The sequence below is a fragment of the Pleurodeles waltl genome, chromosome 3_1, assembly GCF_031143425.1.
Source record: "Pleurodeles waltl isolate 20211129_DDA chromosome 3_1, aPleWal1.hap1.20221129, whole genome shotgun sequence".
Taxonomy (NCBI): Eukaryota; Metazoa; Chordata; class Amphibia; order Caudata; family Salamandridae; genus Pleurodeles; species Pleurodeles waltl.
In genome coordinates this window covers 1,951,316,694-1,951,340,226 of record NC_090440.1, presented here as the reverse complement: position 1 = coordinate 1,951,340,226, position 23,533 = coordinate 1,951,316,694, and the positions used below count along the sequence as shown (strand labels likewise).

General features: G+C 43.2%; 1 protein-coding gene across 1 annotated transcript in view; it reads right to left on the bottom strand.

Annotated features, from left to right (window-relative positions):
* Positions 1-23,533, bottom strand: part of CPD (carboxypeptidase D) — a 575,290-nt gene that overhangs the window by 387,595 nt on the left and 164,162 nt on the right. The window contains exons 4-5 of the mRNA XM_069226269.1: positions 14,912-15,081; positions 6,441-6,799 (exon numbers count right to left, since the gene is read on the bottom strand). Of these exons, the coding sequence (XP_069082370.1) occupies positions 6,441-6,799; positions 14,912-15,081 (529 nt within the window). The remainder of the gene's footprint in view (positions 1-6,440; positions 6,800-14,911; positions 15,082-23,533) is intronic.

The following is a 23,533-nucleotide window of genomic DNA, read 5'->3' as shown; positions in this document are numbered from 1 at the left end:
GCTAAATTAATTTGTGATAACTTAAAAAAGTAACTGCAACAAACAGGTGTCCGAGGAGGAGATTGGGTGCATGCGAACCCACAGCACTGCATGCCACGAACAGATGCTTACTGGTTAAGTAACATTCTCTGTTTAAGGCATGTGAGGCTATTGATACATATGCTTAGCACAGACTGAAAACCAGTCCTTCTAAATGTACGCTGTGTTGACCACGTAGCTGCTTTACATATGTCAGGTATAGGTATATTTTTTTTTAGAAAGGCCATTGAAGCTTTTTTTTTTTTTCCTTTTCTTACAAGTGGAGTGAGCTCTAGGATAGATAAAGTTCTTTTAGATTTAGCATAGCATGTCCCAACCCATTTGACAAACCAACGTGCAAAGCTCAATTTAGAAATGGCCCTTCCTTTGTGTGGTTTTGAAAAGGCAACAGAGTTGTTGTGTGTTGCTAAGTCAGGTTGGGGAAACAATACGGGCAATTTGATAGACTGATTAAGGTGTAATTGAGACACCAACTTTGGAAGAAATGTAGTATTGGTATGCAGAACCACCTTATCTCTATGCAGTTGGAAGAAGGGTTTTTCTAAAGTTAATGCCTGAAGCTCACTGACACGTCTAAGTGAAGTGAGAGTGACTAGAAATTATACCTTCCAGGATAAAAACTGGAGGGACAGGAGTGTAGGGGCCTTATTGGAGGGCTCAATCTTGTTAATAGAATGTTGAGACTCCAGGTGGTGGCTGGTGGCTACCTGGGAGGAATGAAGTAACACTTTCTAGGTAGGCTTCCTGAATAGAGAAGTGTGTTGTCTGTTGTGTAGATACAAGGTTATTGCCGCTAGGTGTAGTCTTATAGATGCAAAAGCTAGACCAGTAGTATGCAAATTAATGAAGTAGCAGACAATGTCTTGCACTTTAACTGCTAAAGGGTCAATAGGTTTGGAATGACAATAGTGAACAAATATTTTCCACTTCAATGCTTAACAGGCACAACTAGTGGGCCTGCATGCATTTTTAAGAATGCCCATACAAGGTTGTGCTAGATTTAAATAACTTTAGGACTTCAGAAGCCAGATCACAAGGGTGTGGGACCTGGGGTCTGGGTGCCCGATTTCTCCTTGGCTCTGTGTGAGAAGGCCCTGCCTGTTCAACAGTACCTGATGAGGAACTACTGAGAGTTCTAGGAGTGTTGAACCATGGTTGCCACACCCATGTAGGAGCCACAAGGATGAGGGTGAGGGTGAAAGATGTCTGCCAAAGTTTGCAGACCACAAACTGAAGCAGAGGGAGAGGCAGAAAAACGTAAGCAAATATCCAGACCAACTCATCCATAATGCCTTGCCCCTGGACTGTGGGAACCTGGAGGTGAAGTTTGGGAATTTGTTGTTTTTTGGTGTGGCAAAAAAGGTCTATGTCTGGGTGCCCCCATGCCAGAAGTATGGGAGGAGGACTTGTGGGTGGAGTTACCACTCACTGACTTGTTTGCGCCTTGTACTGAGGAGATCTGCAAAGCTGTTGTCCGCTCCCGGAAGGTACGCCGCTGGCAGGTGAATGTAGTACCAGAGAGCCCACCCCCAAATGGTCTGGACTAGATGAGACTGATGAGGGACCTGGTGCCCACTGCTTCTGAAGATTATACGTGGGAGTCAAGCAGTCTGTTTTGATCAGGACTACCTTGCCAACCAGGTAAGAAAGGAAAGCTTTGAGTGCTAGGTGAACAGCTAGCAACTCCAGGTGATATGTAGATGTGTCTGGCTGGGTGTCTAGCATTCATGGACGGTCCGCTCTTGTGAATGTGCTCCCCAACCCATGAGGGAGGCATCTGTGATGGGCCTCTGCGGAACTGGGTCTAGGAAAGGTTGTCCTGTTAGGAGATTGTTGGTGTTCCACCACTGAGTGGCAAGCTCGATGGCCTATCAACATTAGATCTTCCCACTGACTCTCTGCTTTATTCCATTGGTGCACTAAGCACTCTTGCAACAGCCATGTCGAGTCTGGCATGGGTTACTATGGCTGTTCATGAAGCCATCATATCATAAGACGCACAACTGTCCTTACTGAAAGCCTGCTAATGACTCTGGAACACGGGATGAGGTCCTAGAAGGATTAAATCTGAGCAACACTGGGGGTAAGCTATCCCCTGCTGTGAGTCGAGGATTGCTCCCAGGTAGGATTGTATTTAAAGGGGTAGGGGTGGAATTTAACTGCACTGACGGTAAAGCCTAATTGATGAAACAGGTTTACTGTAGCTTGAGTGTGTTGGAAGCACTTTTGACAAGCCAGAAGTGCTGGTGTGTGTGAGCGGTGGACCTTATCTATAAGGTGACATAGGTGTTTGGTATTGTCACTAAAGCTACGTTCAGGTATGAAGCTTGGCTTGTTCTGGGTCTATGAGCCCCTGTATGTAGGGAGCCAGTCGGGCAGCCAGGACACTGGTAAAGATTTTGGCGTCTACAGTCAACAATGAGATAGGCTGATAAGAGGTACACTGTTCCGGGTTTTTATCAGGTTTAGGATTCACTGGTAGATGGAGTCTAGATATTTGGGCGTGTTGGGAGTCGTCAAGAGCCTTTGCTGTGTAAAGGCGGGCATAGAAGCATTCAAATGTCTGGGAAACATCACAGTTCAGATAAAGTTTTGCACCCTGGTCTTCCTCAAGTACTGTTATCCTATGACTGACTACTTGCACATGTAAACGGTGTGCAAGCAATCTACCTGCTTTATTGCCCCCAAGTAGAATTTTTGTTTCAAGTGCAAGCTGTTTTATTATTTCTAGTGCCCTGAGCTCCACGCATACAGCCATAATTTGGCAGGGTATTTTATGTGAACCGGAATGTTATGCATTGCCTCAAGTACTTGCACTCTGCCCTCTAAAAGCAGACTTTTGTCTTCACGCTCCCTGTTATATCGGGCTGAAATTGCTATAAATGTGCCTCGAAACACTGCCTTCAAGGGCAATTGGGGTATCTGGTGTGTCATTAGTGGCAAGGTATGTGCGAATGGAATCAGTGATTTCAGTGATCACAGATTCATACTGCAAGAGTTTAACATTAAGGTGGCAAGCATTCATGAAGGGTGAAATGTGTGGGAGGTGCAGTGTTATGGATATTGCAGGGGGGAGGGGGGCGAGTGGTCAGAAAGGAAAGCTGGCATTAAATCAACATCAGCAACTGCAGCAGTAAGTCGTGGTGAAGTAAAAAAAAATAAGTCCAGCCCATATGTTTGATGGTCTACTGAGTAAAACGTATAAATTCTGTCAGTAGGGTGGCGTGCGCAGCATATATCGATAAGGCCTAGATCCGTACACTACTGGAGGCCAGCAGGTGTAAATGCCCTAGTTTGTCCTATCCTTTGGGCTGACCGGTCCATAACAGTGTCTGGTACCAGGTTAAAGTGTGTTTCTCCCCCTCTGCCCCATCCCCCCCTGCCCAATAGAATGTCTTTACCCATGGACGTCATCACACAGCCCACTGTGTGAAAGAGAAAGTCTTTTTGATGGTTGTTAGGGCTGGAGATGATAGCTATCATAGAGGTAAAAGTGTGGAGAGCGATGCAGAGTGTTAGCATCCTACCCTGAATTTCTGCCTGGGTTTGAAGTACTCATCCTGGGACATGCATAGACAAGAGAATGGCTATTGCAGCTCGCTTCTGTGGGCCTGACAAAAGGAACTGGCGGTCAAACCTACTTGATCGCAGGCGGAGCCGGACCTTTTTGAGTAAATGCGTCTCCTAAAGGAGACATACATAACAGTTGGATTCTTTGAGGATGGAAATCAAGGCCAGGCTTTTAAACGGGGAGTTAAAGCCTTGAACATTGAGGCTAAGTATTTTAACCATATGTCCGGAAGAGCAACTGGTGTTCCTATCAATGAATATCTTCAACCTCTGAAGCAAGGGTAGTAGTACGCCCTTCCTCGATAATGCATAGCTATCGCATGCCTTGAATATGCAAGGGAGGGAGCACTGTTGACCAATCAAGGGAAAGCAAATAAGAACAACATTGAACCAACCAAGTATACTCCACTGGAAACTAACATTACCACTTGGTAGGGGTCCATGTCGCCAGGGACCAGGCAAGTCCATAGTCTAGATACTGAGGAAGAGTGGAGCTCCCCAATTCCACATGTGAACAGCATCAATCTCGCAGAGCCTCCCACGTAGGATGTAGAGAAGTACAAAACTAATTAATGGAGCCACCACGGTGAGCACTGTCAAGCTCATTTAGTTGCACGTTTGGGAAGGGTCAGTCATTCTCGGTCTCTGAGCCCTGGTGCCGGAGCTGTCTCAGCAGCACCATCCGCTCTTTGATGCTGTCGCTTGCAGAGGATTTCATGAGGTGTTTTTTTCTTTTCATGACAAAGCCGCCTCTAGTTTGGGACATCGACGGCTGAGGCCTGCGTCCCAAGCAGGTGTGTGATCTTCGGGTGAGGCGTCGAAGCCCAGATGGAGTAAAGTATGGAAAGGAATGAGTGGCAATAGTGTTGAACCGGAGCACAGATTCAAACCAGAAGGAGGAAAACACAATAACAATGGCATCAATGACCATGCATTTTACCAGCAAGAAGGAGTAAGTTTACCTCGTGACTCGAAAGACTTTCCTAGAAGAAAAACAACTTGCACACATCCAAGCCCAACACTAGATGGCATGGTTATGTTAAACATGCAATGCCAAAAAAGAGGTAAAGTCCCACTCAGAGATTCTTGAAATTATCAAATTCGAAGTTTATTACATTGCTTATTCCAACATTTTACTTCCAAACGTTCCAAAAGAGTCACTTCATTTCCTTTAACGAAAGCAACATCCAGTGTAATGGCACAAGAGGAAAGAAAAGAAACAGCCAACACGTTCCTTCGTCTTACCTTTAAGTTACATGAAAATCCTGAACGCCAAATATCAAGGGCAAGGAGCCATAGCAACAAGAAACGACGCTTGGAACCTGATATAAGCTTGCTCATTGCAAGCGCGACGCTTAATGCGTCTGTTTCTTGTTGCTATGGCTCCTCGCCCTTGATATTTGGCGTTCGGGATTTTCATGTAACTTAAAGGTAAGACGAAGGAACGCTCCTTGCTATATATTGACACTCTGCTTATTTGACTCAGTGCATTCCTTCAGCCTTACAAATATAATCCATTAGCAAGATGGTCTCCTCGAGTAATGGGATTTGTAATACATCGAAGGCATGCTTACTATAACTTGAGGGTTTTAGGTATAACTATACTACAACATGTTTTGCATTACTCCTTCTCTTTATATTGGAAATGCTTTAATAACTGTTTAATTTAGTTAATAACAGAAAGTGATTGATTCATACCATAAATGCATGCTTATCCTTATGGTATGTTTAGCTTAAATTTAATTGTTCCTTATTTGTCTATTTAATTAGTTTTATTGTATTCCTTTACATAACCTTTTGAGCATGGCTGAATATTTTACTTTCTTGGGATATCTACATTTTTGTCTAGACTTGAGCACTAGATGCTTTACTACTATTTTATTACTTTCTTGTACACTTCTCTGCAATCTATGTTTTAGTGTGAAACTACTCACCAATGATTGCGCTCCCTTATCTTTGATATCTTTGCAAAATATCAGTGACATCTTTTGCACAGTATCCTGTTCTTTTGTACACACTTCGGTGGTTCCTGAAGGCTTTTTGATATTTTCTTTCTCCTTTCTCTTTTACATACATTACTGTTTTCAATACTATCAACGAGCGTTGATTTCTTTTTTCTTTTCCAGCCTTGAGAAATTTCCGGCTTATAATGCCAGAGGGGGCGAAACACGTGTTGGCTGTTTCTTTTCTTTCCTCTTGTGCCATTACACTGGATGTTGCTTTCGTTAAAGGAAATTAAGTGACTCTTTTGGAACGTTTGGAAGTAAAATGTTGGAATAAGCAATGTAATAAACTTCGAATTTGATAATTTCAAGAATCTCTGAGTGGGACTTTACCTCTTTTTTGGCATTGCATTCTCTTTGTTTGAGGACGTTTGGGTCCCTGTCCTCTGGCTAAGTCCCCCATCTCATAAATAAGGCACTTACACAGGAGAATCGCAATTTGGACCCTCTCCAACTTTGGAGCTTTGCCGTTATGTTAAACATGTGCATCTACAACCACACATACCTTTAACATAAATTTCTATGTTATGCCAATTAACAGATTATTACACCCGTCTTGCATGCATGCATGGGTCCCTTGCATTCTACTTCTGTTTCACATCCGTTCACCATCTCTTGGCATGATATTTACCCTCATCATGGTGATGGTGTCCTTTATTGTGAAACCCTTAACTGTCTTCGCTCAAAATCATCCTGCATTTTCTGCACTTCATTTGGAGATGTCTTTCACTTTTACAGCCTTGCACCTAGTTATCACTGGAGAAAGATATTTACTCTGCAAAGGCTCACACACATTTCAAGGCTCTTTCAACCTAAGAGAAAGGTTACCTGGTTCATGAATGCCTGGATTGTCAGATATTTCCATCACATAAAGCTCCCTGGACTCCACTGACTTGCCCACAGAGTAGAGTCTGGTGATGTTTGGGTAGTCGTTGGCATACCTCCTCAGGAAGATCTCCATGTCGGAGAAATGGTGGTGCCTTAAATCCTGAGGTGGAACAGGATCATGGTGGGGGGGTGGATTTTCTGCCTTCACTGTAACTGGGACATCTGTGGGAGCCACATGCTCATCAACCACTTCACGTGGAATGTCAGAGACTGCTTCAAATACAGTGGGCTGCAGTGTAAAGTTCACAGAGATGGCTGGTCCTTCTAGAACGGCAACATTTGCAGTCACTGGCATGTACCTAGAGAGCAAAATAATTTAGAAGTGTAACAGAAATGACAAAAGATGCACTTTCATTCATTATATTGTCATATAAAGAAAACACATATGAACTAGTAAAACAAAATAACAGTGGCTACATAAATACACAATAAATCAGCAGAAAATGCCACAACCAGCAATACATCATGTACAAGCATTGCTATAATCAGCGTTACGCCTATATAATTAGATTGAAATTAACAAGGAAGTGACATTTTGAAATTACTATCCTTGATTCGCTGCTGGATAGTGAAGGGAAAACCACAATGGAGAACTTACGGATATCTGCTTTCTTTTGAAAACAAATGAGCATATTTCTTTTGAGATGCATATTCTTAAGTGCCCTTTTTGTCACACGCAACCAGTAGTACACCACTAGTAGACAACACAAACATCATGATTTGCATGTTTTAGATCTAAAGAAGAACCATAGTTTATGAGAACCTGTACAAGAGCACATTCTTCCAGATGTGTCTGTAGAGTCTATGCAAGAACAAGTAAAATCAGTTAAACAGTCACAAATTATGAAGTACTGTACCCAACTCACTGGGTCGATTGCATTTTGGGGACTTATCTTTAACCAAGGGAACTTTGATGGACTAATATAACAAGTGTTTGGGGCTTGTGTTAATTAGCAAGTTGGGCAATGTCGAAAAATATCTGAAATTAAAGTTACTTCCCTAACCCACTGAGCGAATGTAACTCAACCAAATGAAATCAAGATTTCTTCGTGAATGATGCAAATAAAGTGTGCAACCTCCTGTCTCAAGGCATCTGATTATAGATATGGTTCTGTAGTGCTGTGTCATAGAAAATAAAAGGTAAAACTCAGATAATCATGAATAAAAATGTTGCATACATGCACTTACATTCTTATACCTATAGCATCCCAACTGTGGCTGTAAAGTAGAACACTCTTTAAAATAAGGGGTATTATAGGGGTATGGAGTCACTTCCGGTGATGTCACTACATAAGTTAATTTTTTAAAGACTTGTGATTTGACCACTAGGGGATGCTAGGTCTATAATGAGAAGCATGATACACGGATGAACCCTGTGCAATGTGGATACTGGTGAGGATTTATTTTTTTTTTTTAACATACAATTGTGACTCACTGATTTTCTGCCACCATCCGCTCTACTAATGAAATCTTCACCCACATCCAGTTCTCTCTTTTGCCCGCTTAGTGCATGCTCTTCCTCAATTATTTGGAGGCCTTTCTTGAGTCGATTTTTCTCTCTCGATTTGTCTGAACATCTAGGTTGAAGGGGGTCCTTCTGAATCAGCTTGTCCACGGCAGTTCATGTTAGACATCAGGTGGCTTGCTTTCCCTCTTTTTTTCCTTTCTTGCTTCTCCACTCCAACAGAGTCTTTCTAGTGTTAATTTCACTGTTCGTGGCATCCTTGTCAATTCTGACTCTTGTTGCTCTCCCCCTTCTGGATCTATTATATTAGTCAAATGAATTACAAGTGCTTTTTACAGGCAGCCAGGTTTAGTTGAAGATATCACACAAGACCTTCAGGACTAAGCAGATCTGCAAACCACCCTCGCTAGCACTTCAGGTGAGTTGTAGCCACTCTTACTTTGGTGGTTAAGGTCACTCTGCCATCTCGCCCTTTTTCCCCCAGACTCTTACGCTGGGTGTCTAGTAATCAACTCCTTGATCTCTTCTTTGCAGGCTACATCCATCTTCTACCTAGTTCTTGGCCCTCTAGGTGATGACATGTTCAGTCCTCGGTCTGGGTTGATTGTACCATTCAGGCCCACCTGCTTCGCCCTTCAACAAGTGCCCTTCGGTCAGCCTTGTGATTCTCATGGAAATGCACTCCTCATCTTTGATGGTGCCATTTGCACAGCTCTTGTCTTTAAGGGCTTTGCTTACAGAAGACCCTCGGTCCTCTCCATGGACAACTTGCCACAAGTTGGCTATGTATTTAGCTGTGTGCCTACGCTCTATAGGAGGGACTTGGATGACCAATGCCTTCACAATTTGAACCTCTATTATTACAATTCCTTAAGTGAACAAGATTTCCTAGATGGTTCCCAAAGAATGCTTTTAAAAACTTTCCAAATCAGTCTGGTCATGCAAACCTAAATTCAGTACCCTCTGGTCCACTGACTGATACAAGTCATGGTGGGCTTTGTCTTGGACTATTGCATAAGCCTGCAGCCCAGCCTTAAAATTAGGATTTCCCTAGCGTTAACACAGAGGAAATCCAAGATTAAATAAACACAAGGAGTAACATATGAATTCCAACCCAGTGGGCTGTTTAGGTTACAGAGGTAGTCACTCTTGGGGTGCACCTGTTTAGTTTAATTTTGCTTTTCAACAGCTATACTGCCCTTTGATCCAGCACAGAGATGTTTCTTTATGTCTCTTTGGTGGCACTGTGTTACCCACTCTCCTTAACATCTTTTTTATCTACTGACCATCATTCTAATGCCAGGTGACTTGTGTTGGTCATCAAAGCAAGTTTTTTCCTGCTTTCCACTGACTTGACACTTAAGTCTCCATTGAGTTGCCATCCAAATTCCTTCAATGGCATACCTTTCTAAAGTGCCCATGTCACTCCATAATAGACGGTCATTTGCTAGTATCCTGCCATCCTTCTCTCCAGTAACCACCTGCCCTAGCCTTCCATGATAAAGCTTACAAGAATGGTATTCATAATCCTGGCAATTCTAGATCCCAAGACTTGGTATTTGATTTTCCAACATTAAGAGACCTTTTCTCTAACTAAGAAGTTAATCACCTTTGGTGACACTTTCTGGTGAATACTCTGACCTCGGATTCATCACCTTTAGAGAATTCTCCTCAGTCTGCATCTGAGCATTTTCACTGCAGTTTTTCCACACCACATGGCTCAGCGCAGTCTTCATTTTACTGCGGAATTCTCTTACCGCGCACTCACAAGGAAAGCGTGAACTAATCGTCAGTACCACTGTGTAGATTCCTAACTTGGGACTTTTTTAAATGTTAAAATAGGCAACTCCACAGAACGAGGTGGTAGGAATGCAGTGAGTAATCTGTGGATACAGTTTCCAGCAGAAAGAGTTACAGCAGGCAAGTAACTTGATCTTCTGAGGGATACTTCTAACTGCAGATTTTTCCCCTAAGAATAGTTACCAAAGCAGCACCTCTCCAGGTGTAGGGTATGTGGTGTGTACTTAAACCGAAACATCTTGCAGGACCAACTGGGCGCAATGTTCTTCCTGCTGTCTGGCTATCAAGGTAGCAGTGCTTCATGAACGTATGCAGAGACGCCCACATTGCAGCCTTGCAGATGTCGAGGACAAGCACTCCGCTTGCCAGAGCAGTGGTAGCAGCCTTGCCCTGGAAGAATGGAGTCAGATCTTCCGGTAGCAGCTGCCTCTTAGCAAGTGAAAGGCACAACTTAATGCAGAGAACTATCCACTTGACCAGGGTCCTCTCCTGTACAGCCTTCCCGTTCTTTTCACTGGTGGACCCCACAAAAAGCTCATTGTCCACATGCTGTTCCTTGGTTCGATCAATAAAAAAAAGCTTAAAGCCCACTTTGGAGGGGTGAGGAACAGCAAAGAACACAGAAAGGGTGATAGACTAGTCAATGTGGAACTTTAGACCAGGCCACCTGCTTTCTGAACACCAGTTTGCCAGGAAAAAAGGTGGTGTAGGAAGGTTGCACAGACAGTATTTAAAGCTAACTCACACTGAGCTAAAAGCCATCGCAATAAGACAGAATGTCTTCAAAGTCAAGAGATGCTGCAAGCAGGTATACATCGGCTCCTAGGGCGTGCATATGGGAAACATTAAAACCAAATAATGGTCTCCCTTTGGCATTACAAACAGTTTGGGAGAAAACAGGTCAAATCATTAATGCCCCTCATCACAGCAAGTGATTTAAATAAGGGCAGTTAGTCCAGTAAAAGTAAAAAGGCTGAAAGGATTGACAAATAACCTTTTATAGTGCCCATGGCAAAACCTTTGTTGATCAAAGACGAAATAAACGAAAGAATATCAGACACCCTGACTTGCAAAGAAGAAAAACAGAGACTATCACACCAGGACACAAACCTGTCCCAGTATCCACCATAAACCGACATCATGGAAGGGGGACTAGCAGAGCAGCTAGTATGACATCAACCACAACAGGCAGCAGATGAAATGCAGTCTGCTGTAGATTGCATACGTTAAGGTGGAGGAACCCGCAATCTAGCGGAGACAGGAGGTCCTTGCAAAGTTGCAGCCTGATGAGTGGAAAGTTGCTCATGTTCAGAGTTTCAAGACACAACACTCTCCTGGTTCATTCCAGAGCCACCAGGATGATGTGGGCCCAGTTGTTTTCAGAACCTTTGAATGAGACAGAAAGGTGTCTAGAAGTCACACGTTCCATTCCAGCTGGAGAGCACATTCTAACGTGTATTCTAACAGAAACTCCAACATGTAACCCTCTGACACTGTGTGCTTTAAAAGGTGGCAAAAAGATCTAGCCAGAGTTCTCCTTAGTGTCGGAAGATGCCATTCACTACCTCAGGATGTACATGCTGTCGTAGCTGGACTCTTTTGCCAGGCAAGACTGCTGGTTTAAGGATGACAGTACTCATGTTTGTTGGGGACTATGCCAATCCTACAGCAAAATGTAATTGTCGTACCAATCCTTCCGGCTCACAAGCAGTACCTCACCAAAAACCCCAAACAGTTAAAGATGATATGTGGCAGCCTTTACGCATGGACTCAAAAGCGCGACATCTCAGGGAGCGTTGTGGTTAAACGGAGATTACCCCTGTCTCACACACAGGCAATGAAGAAGATGCAGGTAAGTTTCAACACGGTTTATTTTAGTAAAACTGCAATCTGCGATAAGTTGCATGGGCTGCAATGATTAAGATAATGAACAATGCAAGAAACAGAATAGGAAAGACAAGAGTCATTAATACAAAGACCCCACCCATCTTGCAATTTCACAAAATAACATGGAGTGTGCGATATGTCCTAATAACCTAGCATGTAGGCCTAACCACTAACCTAGAAGAGAGCTAGGTATGTTAAAACTCAATCTGCTAATGCTATGTCCATGAGAAGAGCCCCCAAACCCTCGTTACCTTGGAATGTGGTCTCTAGCTCAGACTCCGCAGGAACACGAAGACTGGGTCAGAGTCAAGGCGACGTGTCGCATCGATAGCAGCAATGGCATCTGATCGGAATCCCTCTAACTATCTGATAAAGTGAGGAGTATATATACAGATCTGGTTGGACCCCTGACACAGGTTTGTTTACAAATAATAGATAACAAGGCGTGCTTGGGACGGTAATTAGTATAAACAATTACCTTGAAAGCATGAAGAGAGAAAGTACCTAAACACGAACACCTCCAGTTTGTATTTGTCGCCTGATCTTGACGCCTTGGCACTGATCAGGTAAATCAAAACATGGGCCTAAGTCAAAACAAGGCTGCCATCTTAACAGAATTAATTAAATAAATGCGCTAAAACAGAGCAAGCTAAGTAGGGTAAAAGTCACTGGATGACAGGGGCACAAGTCTGCATGCCACCGGCTAAGCTAACTCCTATATCCCATTAAAACAAACTAGGATTCACTACATTCATGATCGGGGAGACGTTGTCTGCTTAGCTCACCTGGTCTAGCATTTAAGAATTTTACTAGGTGGTTTGTGATCAGGGAAATGCCCGACACTCCAACCAACTCCAGAGGAGGAGAGGCTCCTGTCACATGACCTAAGCTCCCCCCAACACCCCCCTTTTCTGCCTTGTTACAATACCAAGAAGGTGGTAGTGTTGTCCATGACAACTTGCATCAGTCTTCCCTTGATGGATGGCAGTAGGCCTTCAGATCCACAAACTGGCCCACAGCCTCAACAGATTAACATGGAGCAAGACTTCATTAAGACACAAAAGAGCTCCGATCTCCATCTCTGCTGATAGCCTCCGCAACCCAGTAGTGGCACATCCACCACCAATGTCAGCGCACAAAAGTAAAGGGGGCCTGCCTTTGGACCATCTGCATTTGAGTAGCCTTCATTGCAAATCATCAGCCATCGCTTCTGCAATTGTGATTACATCAGACAGATTTCTATGTGCTAGGCCCACTGGAAATTCAGATTTCATTTCAGAGTATGGTTACATCACCTGGCATAGTCAACAGAAAAAGGCAGGTTACTAGGAGGTCAAGATGCCTCAATGCTGCTCTCACTGAGATATAGGACCCACGTTCAAACATTGGGATAATAGCCTGAGTGTCCTGGACTTGCAGCTATAGAGGGAAAGCACAGAAATGCATTAGGTCCAGGATGACTCCAATGAATGGCAGCCTCTTGGAAGGAATCCATTTCAACTTTGGCCTGTTCATCATGAACCCAGACAATGTGAGGATGATCGCCATCATCTACAGGTGATCTACAACTTGACTGTGGTGAGTTTGCCTTCAACAGCCAGTTGTCAAGGTGGAGAAAGTTGGTGTGAATGTTCATAATGGATCCTTTACGAGTATGTCCACACTGGTATAGGCATCGGTAGAAAGTTAGGCTGAATAACAAACGGTTGTCCTTTAGTAATTTTGTAGCGCAACATTGGTCATGATCGGGCTGAAGTCGGTTCATGGTCAGATATCAGAATAGGCACTGGATTCACCTTCAGTGCCAAAGGTGTTGGTACCGGTGTCAAGGAAGCACACCCTGGCACATGTCCGGAAACCATAGCAGATGCATGTACCATAGTCAGAGGGACCTGGAACAGGTCATAAGGTGTCAGTCAGATGGTGCTGGGGAAAGATCTCCTGGTTAGAGCGTGACTGGAGTATCCTGCAGCCCTCGGGGCCCAAAGGCATACCAGAGTAAGTTGGAGGTGTGTCAAAAATCTGCAAAATGGTCGCTTTGAAGGCCTCACTCAATCTGCTGCAGTGTGGCTGATTGGCTAAGAAACTCAGGAGGCACTGGGATCAGCTGAGGAATTAGCTCTGTGACCGGGGACATGGAGGGGGTGCGCTTTATTGGGAGGTAGAGGGGCAGGAAAGGGTAGATTTCACCTTCAATTTATGTTTTCGCTTGGACTTTGATTTAGGCTTACCGTAGGACTTAAAACAAGAGGTAGATCGCTTGCAAGAAACATCCTGTGAGCAAGAACAAATCTGCACCAGTGACTTGATAGATTGTATGCGAGGATCTCAACTTCTTACATTCTGTGTCAAAAGTTTTGGAAAGAGTTACTGACATAAGTGTGTAGAGGTGGTGCTTACATGCAACTCCATTCCATCACTTCCAGGGTGACAGAGTTAGTTAGCGCAGAGCAGCATGGCACCAGATAGTGGTGCATCTGAACATTAATAGAAAAGCTCCAGTCTGGTGTCTGTGGAGTATGTGAAGGTGAGGATTCGCTCCATGAGAAACTGACTTTGTGGTCACTAACAATGCATTCGATCCCTGCAGTGTCTACTGCTAAGTCATATTTGATCACTCTTGAAGAGTAGTCTTCCTATTATACATATCATTTTGCTGCTGGGCTGCTCAATATACTCTTCCTGGAATGTAGCCTATCCCCTTCTAAACATTCTCCTTGTGTTTACGAGTTTCATGCACCTTACGGTAACTGCTTCTTCACAGAAGCATTTTTTCCATATTTTGCCTCACGGAATATCTGTCCTTCACCATCATGACCACTGTTATTATGCTCCTTTTTGGTCTCCTCCTTGAACTAATATAGAATTTGTTTACTTAATCCTCAATCACAGTTGTCGGTTATGGCTATCCTTCACACATGCCGTATCTATTGCCTTTTGTTTTGTGCTTGCCGGCGACCGTTACTCCTTGGTTACTGTCACACCTTCTCTTACAGGTTTCTCAAAATCTCCTTTGTCTCTTGCAGCCCAGTTCGGGTTGACTGATGTTTCTGGTTTGGCAGATTAGATGCCTTGCCTGGAATCAAAGAGTAAAGAGCCCTTCTCTAAAGAGCGGTTGTTTCTATGTGATTGAGTGTTGTATTTAAAAAAAAAAAATAATTCAAACAGAAAGAAAGAAAGAAACATAATATCAGAATGACACATTTGTAATTTTGTGGGTAAAGTTGCCCAAATATGACATCACAGGCAAACAACTCACCCTATTGCAGTTGCTGTAATGTTATAGTTTCCTGGTGCCAGCAATCTGTGGAAGTGTCCATGAAGGTCAGTCATGATGTTGTGGTCAATGCCTGCTATCGAGATGGTGGCATTTTCAAGTCCAGATGCGGTGACAGAGTCTGTGACGAAACCTTGTGCTCCAATATGGACCTGAAGAGAATATATGTTAGAAAAAAATTATTTCCCCAAAGCGTCCTCTCTCAACAGTTTTGTCACTTCCTTATTTGACTTCAAGGATTGCATTAGTGGACTCTCCCACATTCCACCAACTTCCTCAGAACACCATAGTTTGGAAAATGTAGGCTAGCGGGACAGTTCAGTTTAATTACCAGAAGTACAGGCGGGGTGTTGACTCCATCTTTCAGCATGACCTCTAGATAGTCACAATGAAAAGACTGACTGAAGGACTACACACACATTAAAAAATGAACTGTTATTTGATTTTTACTAAGCAGGTGCATTCTTCTCAGGTATACGTTACAGGGGGAAACAGCATTTACAAGAAATAACTGGGAAAAGGAAAAGAGGTTACAATCTTAAGATACTGTTTACCATTTACAGCTTTGACAACTAAGTGTGCTAGTAAAATCCCCGCCATTTACAGCTAGGCCACCTACTAATCACGCAAATAATATTTTTCCCTGCTTGTCACAGTTAACTGGCACACTAATCATTTGATATGGATAAAATCGGATAACTCACACTGAACGAGCACGCAATTTACATATTATGGTCCAAAACTACCTTACACTAAGCATGTTTGTCTTCAGAATCTGAAATGAAGAACTGAAAGAAAACTATAGCACTAACTGCAGATTGTTTGGCAGCCAACAAACTATCAGGAAATTTCTTGCAACTTCTGAGTATCGCCAATTATAATTAAGTAAAGTAGCAGCAGTGCTGTGAATAGAAACTTTCCAAGCACGAGTCAAGTGATAAAAAAAAAAACAACAACAACAAAAAATACTGGTTTTGGCTGGGTTGAACTCAACGTTTCTATGCCTTTTAACCTCAGCCGCCTGACATACCGCCATAAAAAAATCATTGTCCAGAGATGTTCATATTTGATTTGTGTTTTTGGATCATTAGAGAAGTAATTTAGCTTGGGTAGACATTGCTGATCTGAATCACATTTTCCTGGACGACATTTTCAAAAATTGCAGCTGTGTTGCAGTGATGAAGTAATATTTCAGGAATCATGAGATCTATATACTTCGTTTTGGTACCAAAACATAGGTTTTGGGGGTCAAGTTTCTTAGAGACCGAAAATCACTCCTCATAGCAACCCTTCTGCCATTTTCCAGAACGGCGACTATGACAGAGGAAACAGAGAAATATATAGAAATGAAAAAATAATTTTTAATCTGTTTATGTATACACCAAACAATGTTCACAATCTGAATATGAAAAAAATAATGTTTATCACTCCTGCTTTAGACACATTTTCATGGTATACCGTTTCAGAAATCGCTTGTGGCACATTTGCAGAATGTTGAACATTTGCGCAGAACATATTGACAGGGACATCTTTTTTGAAGCACAGGTTTTTAAAGTATATGTACGTGTAGGTTCTGTGGGTAGAGGCTTTAGAAATTTTGTAGGTTTTCGCACCCCATCATTATCTTCACAACTAAAGTCACATGGATCTTTCTCTACATATGCATGATCCAAAACTTTTACACTGCTTCTGATCCAGTAGAACGCTCTCTTATTGTGACCATGCACAGAATATGACATCAGTGAAAGGCCACTTAGGGACTGATCTCTTGAACTCAATGTAACAAAGATAGTCAAATGTGTGACAGTCAGAATTCGCTTTACACACACTCAAAGGGTATTTTTCGAAGTCTTTAAAGTCACATTCTTCTTCCGTTTCAGCAAATCCTTTTAGAAACTTCACAGGGTCAGCAGTTAAAGGCCAAACTTTGCTCCAATTTTGCTCATGAGATCATCACCAGTAAGAATACATGTCCTGATAAGAACACTGGGCATCTCTGGGTGAAGTTTCATGTACAGAATATGAAGAGAGATGAAGTGTTTTTTTCTTGTCTGTTCCATAACTCTTGACAATCCTTGAACACTGCATCAAATCTAAGCAGCATAATAATAACATCTGTGTCATTTGACAGGACAATTACTTTATTGGAACCATTTCAAACAGCCCACGCAACATGTGGCACAACACGAAGGTTAGCTTCCGCCAATTTGCTGTTAAGTTCTTGAACAATATGGCCCATACCTTTTGAACATATCTCTGAAGGCACCAACTCCTCATTGTCAATCATTCCACTTGCAATAATTGGAAATTCAGTGTTCAGTGAAGCATCAGCAATGTGTTGGCGAGTTAACATCTCCAAGTTCATCTTGTTCAATGTTGATGACCAAAATGTATCAAGTTGCACACGTATAGGTGTTGAATGTTTGAAGAAGGAATGGTCAATTGTTCCACTAATAGTTGTCTGATTCTCTCACGTTATTTGATAGATAGTTCAAGATAACTGTCAAAGGCAATGTGTAGCTCTTGCAACATGCACACTGACTTTGATATAAGTAAAACAGTCTGAACAACCTCTCCGAAGTTTTCCATGGATGAAATCTTGACCATTCGCAATTGTGCCATATAGTCAACAGCAGCTTCCAATGAGGACACCTTTTCGAGCTGAAATTCATCAAGTGAAAGTGTTTTTCGAGCTTTCGTAAAAGTTTGCGCTTCACTGGTTTGGTTGCAGCATCTCATTCAAATAATGCGTTTGCTGGAAGATCATGCGACAATGTCCTTGATAAATTCACCCCTTTCTTTTGCTACATCCATCTCTCTAAGTGCTAGCAAACGTTTTTTGTAACCTGTTTTGTAGTAGCTGGTTGGACGAAACTCTTACTATGGCAACTAAAGCTTGGCTGTTTAGCTTTAGTGATTAGGTCAAACACCTTTTCCTCTTTCAAGACAAATCTCTCCTGCTTCAGTTCTGCACATAGTTTCGATTGATGTCCCAGAACATCTAGTAGACGTGTCTTTATATTGTTACCCACATATTGTTGGGGCACAAAGTTGTGTAGTCACACAGGCTCAGTCATTTCAAAGGGATTTCTTTGCAGCTGCATGAAATGAAGACTCAACATGTTTATCGAAAGGTTTCCCTCTCTTTCCCACAAGTTGATGGTGGGGAACAGTTTCATGATGGTTCATTAATTTTGAATTTGTCATCTCTCTAAAAATATTGCAAATAACAAGCACTTCGTGGTAGACTAACTGCCATTGAGCAACATATTCACTCATGTGTCTGACCAGCAATTCCTTTGGAGCCTTTCTGTGATCTCTGGATCGTCTTTTCCAGTTTCGTATCTGTAGCCACAGCATTGAACCATCCCTCTGTCTTTCACCACAAAGTCTGAAAGTGGTTTTTACCTCTAGCGTCTTCACTCTTTCCAAATACAAGGACCCATATCTCAGCTGGTTTATGCAATCCAATTCGCGAAACACAGTAATCAATGACTCCAGAGTCTTCATGTGCAGCTCCCAATCAAATTGCCGATCAACATATACCAGGTTTTTCACTAGAGTTATCATGGGTAAAACATTTCCCCAGAACTTGAAAAGTTCAAATTTTTCTTCACATTCTTAGACAAACTCTACAAACTTGTTTTTCTGATTTTGAGCGGAGTGTATTGAACATTGCCTGGCTTTGCACTGTCTTTTGAATGACGTGCACCCCGTGCCTTGTTCACTTCTGAGATAAGCTATGCACCTAATTTGTCATTGTTGTTCCAGAAAGCATTCCAACACAACGTTTCTACAGCCTCAGTTATCATGAGCATACCTTGTAATAAGCTAACATAATGGGTTCCGCTCAATACTGACTGGGCTTTTTTTTTCTTCAAAAGATTTCAGTCTCAATAAGAGCATCGTCTATGCCACATTCACGGAGATAACATCCTTCACAACGCATGCAACTTTTGTCATGTGGAAAACGCCAATCACTGGATAAAGCTCATCAAATTCTACTGGATTGCTCATAAAAATGTCAGCTATGGTACGGAAACCACCTTAATCGCAGAAAAATTGGCAGGATAGTATACTCTTCAAGCTGAGCACACACATTTTGGACAGTTTTAAAGCTGTGTATACTGTTGCATAGTTTGTGATTTGAGATTGTGTTACTGGTAAAAACCCAACCTTCTTCAACAGGATGGTATTCTGGGAGATCAGAGCATAAATTCCAGCCCACAGAGGATCAGGCTTTTCTTCATTCTTCAGTCTGCACTGACTAAGCAACATGATAAATTCAGTTAAATAAGCTTTGCGAACCACAGCATCAGATAGAAGATCCATGTCCACAGCCACTTAGACACTTTCTGGTAGACTGGGACGTGTTGGATTGTAGTGATTTAGCACACATTGGCAAGGGAGCTTGGTAATAAGTTTGCAGCTTTGTTTGTTTATGCCTACAGCAGTCACAGCTTGTTTTCCAGCTGCTACTTCATTGGTACATTCTTGAAAAAGAACCACGGCAGATGTGTGCTGGATGTTCCAGACAAAGAGGAGGGGTCTTCAAAATCAAAACTACCAGGGAATGATTTACAATTGCTGCTGCTGATAAAGTGACTTAGAAGTGGTGTGCTTTCGGATTCACAAAATTTCACAGCATAAGCTGCTAACAAGTTGCTGCTCTGTACTAGGTCATTATAACTTGTTGATACAGCAATCCTATTCATTGAAGTGATTATCTCTCTACTTTTGCATTTGTCATAGATTGCATGGGCAGTCTTCATGCATAGCAGGGTTTTCTTTTTGCCATGATGTAATTCATAAAACATGATTTAGAAAAGACAGCACATTTGCCAGTCTAAGCCAGTCAGTTCATGGCATTGTCTTCCACTTCTTCGCTTATATCTTTAAAGCCATCATCAATGTTGTTGGCTTCTGTTCCGAACTCAAAAAGTTTAGATGGTAACAGTTTTGCTATGCTGATATTAACCACTTTAGTGCACCCACCCTACCTCCCTGGTGCGGGTCATGACCTGTGGCTGACACCAGGGAGGGGGTTAAAAAAAAAAAAAAAAGTCCTCTGGTGCTACCCCGTAAGACGCGGAAGAACTTTTGAGTCTTCCCCCCGCCCCCGCCATGAGGCACGCTGACGTCACATTTTTCCCCACTGTCGGAGCAGGTAAGCGTCCTCTCCCTACTCCGCTGGGGGGAGAAAAAAAAAGGCCAAAACAGGCACCCCAGATGCCAGGGAGGCATCAATGGAAAGGGGAAATTCTCCCCTTTCCATCAAAACCTTCATGGAACAGTTTCCTGGTAATGGATTGCAGCACAGTTGCAATCAATGGCCAGGAAACGCCCCTAGGCACCAGGGATCTTGTTTTTTTTTTGGGGGGGGGGGGGGGAGGGGGGGAGTTTCGACCCTGTGTAAATGCCCAACCGCCCCCCATGGAGGCATAAATAAAAAATACATACATACATGCATAGTCCTGACATCTAGTGTTGGGCTCTGAGTGTTACAAGTTGCTCATCTTCGAAGAAGTCTTTTCGAGTCACTGGATCGAGTGACTCCTCCTATTCGGCTCCATTGCGCATGGGCATCGACTCCATTGTTAGATTGTTTTCCCGCAGAAGGTAAGGTAGGAGTGAGAGTGTAAAGAAAAGAGATGTCCATGCAAATGGAATAGAGATATATATACATATGTACAAATGAATGTTTTAACTTAAGCGGCTACAGGCTCCGGGGTAGGCGGGAGGGCGCTTGTGAATCTGCAGCGGAACATGCCAGCAGCATCGAATTTCCTGCTCTCCTTGTCTGGTGGTGGTGCATCACCAGATGATTGGGAGTTGGCCCTTTTCCTTGCCGCACTCACAACTACAGAATCAGGAGGCAGTTGTTGAGTAATGAATACCGGGTCAGAGGGAGGTGGTTTATATGTTTTCTCCACTTTGGGAGTGATGATCCTGGCCTTGACTGGCTCTTGAAAAATTTGATGTGCATGTTTTAACATGCTTGGAAGCATGGGAAAGGACTGATAAGTAGTGTGAGTGAAGGATAATGTATTAAAGAGAAAATCATCCTCAAAAGGCTCGGTGTGCATGGCGACATTGTGGTACGATGCCGCCCTAGCCAGAACTTGAGTGTTTCCAGTGCTATCTTCTGGTGGCGATGGTTTGGAAAGATAGCACTCTGGCTGTTATCGGAAATGGGATCTGGATCATAGAGATCCCATGGGTCGACATTGTCGTGTTGTGAATCTGCAGAGTGTACAGGAGGCTGTGCAGGTGTAGGAGCAGTAGGTGGAGAGACAATCAGGTGAGGAGAATGAGGAGGAGACTGATGAGGTGAAAATTGTGGAGGTGGAGATTTTTGCTTAGGCCTTGGCACTTTAGCTGGTGGCTGATCAGTGTCCAATTGTCCTTGAAAGGCTAGCTTCCTCTTAGTCTTCAGAGGAGGTGCAGTTATAATCTTGCCAGTGTCTTTATGAATATGAATTCTGGCCTGCCTTTCATCAGAGTCCTCCATTTGTGTGAGTTCCTCCAAAAATCTATGGCTTTCTTTAAGTTGTTTTGAAAGTCCATGCTCCTCCGTGTAGATCGGTCTTTTCGGCTCCGAAGCCGGTTTTCTCGGGATCGAAAGGCCGGGAGTGGACGTTGGCCTCGGCTCCGAAATGGATTTTGAGGCTTCGACTCGATGGGTCGGTGTTTGGCTGTTTAGGAGCCTGTGCTACAGCTCAAGTCCAAAGGCTTCGGTGGCATGGCCTTTCTTGGTGCCGAAGTTGAAGCTTGGTCACCGGGGGTCTTTTTGCGGGTGGAGCCATGGCCTTCTGGCAGTGGCGTTCCAGAGGCCTTGTGTTTGGGCTTGGTTTGGACAGGGGCAGGTGTACTCACGTGCTGTCCTGCTGTGACCAGTCTGTCCTCAGACTCCTGCTCGGAATAGGACCCTCGGACGGAGACCGCGGTGTGCATAATCTCCTCTTCCTCCAAGTCGAGACGTTTGGTGCTTCTCAACGCCACTTCCAACCTTTGCGCTCTTCTGTCTTGTAGTCTTCTTCGAGCGGAAGGATCTGCAGGCCTCACAAGTATCCTCTCAATGGTCTGGAGATAGACAAAGATTACAGACGAGATGTTGGTCTCTATGTGGGAACTTGGCGTGGCACCGAGGACAGAAGAGAAATGGGGTCCGGTCCATGAGGCTTCCACGCGGTCGGCCCGAGTTGGCCGCGGGTGCCCCCAAGGGCGAGTAAAGAAGTTGGATCCGCCAGTACCGAAGTGTGGATGAGAGATGATCTGCGATCGAAACAATATAGACAAATTAGAGAGTTTTTAGAACTTTTCTGACTCAAACTATTGGAGCGAAAAGAAACACGTCCAAACCCGATGGCGGAAATAAAACAATCTAAGGGAGTCGATGCCCATGCGCAATGGAGCCGAAGAGGAGGAGTCACTCAATCCTGTGACTCGAAAAGACTTCTTCAAAGAAAACAACTTGTAACACTCCGAGCCCAACACTAGATGGCAGGACTATGCATAGCATGTGTAACTGCAGCTACACATGGCATTATATATTTTTTTTTGCATATGTTGGTTTCCGGGAGCCACAATCGCCCCCCCCAGGGAAACCACACATAAATAAAAGTGATATATATGGAAAATGTCACTTACCCAGTGTACATCTGTTCGTGGCATGAGACTCTGCAGATTCACATGCTGTGCATTATCCTGCCGTCTTTTCGAGTGACGGGACCGAGTAACTCCTCCCTTTCGGCTCCATTGCGCATGGGCGTCGACTCCATCTTAGATTGTTTTCCCCGCAGAGGGTGAGGTAGGAGTTGTGAGTATAATAGAGGTGCCCATGCAATGGAGTAGTAATGTATGTATCTAATATCTATTAAAATAATATCTATTTACATATTTACAATTCTCATGCAACTAAAAATGGCTACAGGCTACCGGGGAGGTGGGAGGGCGCATGTGAATCTGTAGCGTCTCATGCCACAAACAGATGTAGCTGCAGATACACATGCTGTGCATAGACTTCTAAGCAGTTATCTCCCCAAAAAGTGGTGGTTTAGCCTGTAGGAGTTGAAGTTGTCTGAAATAATGTTCTTAACACAGCCTGTCCTACTGTGGCTTGTTGTGTTGCTAACACGTCTACACAGTAATGCTTAGTAAATGTATGAGGCGTAGACCAGGTGGCTGCCTTACAAATTTCTGTCATTGGTATATTCCCAAGAAAAGCCATAGTGACGCCTTTCTTTCTAGTGGAATGTGCTCTTGGTGTAATAGGTAATTCTCTTTTTGCTTTAATGTAGCAAGTTTGAATACATTTAACAATCCATCTGGCAATGCCTTGTTTGGATATAGGGTTACCTGCATGAGGTTTTTGGAAAGCTACAAAAAATTGTTTTGTTTTACAAAATTGTTTCGTTCTGTCAATGTAATGCATTAGTGCTCTTTTTATGTCTAATGTATGCAAGGCCCTTTCAGCTACTGAGTCTGGTTGTGGAAAGAAGACTGGGAGTTCCACAGTTTGGTTTAGATGGAATGGTGATATGACCTTTGGTAAGAATTTTGGATTTGTACGGAGAACCACTTTATGTTTATGTATTTGTATAG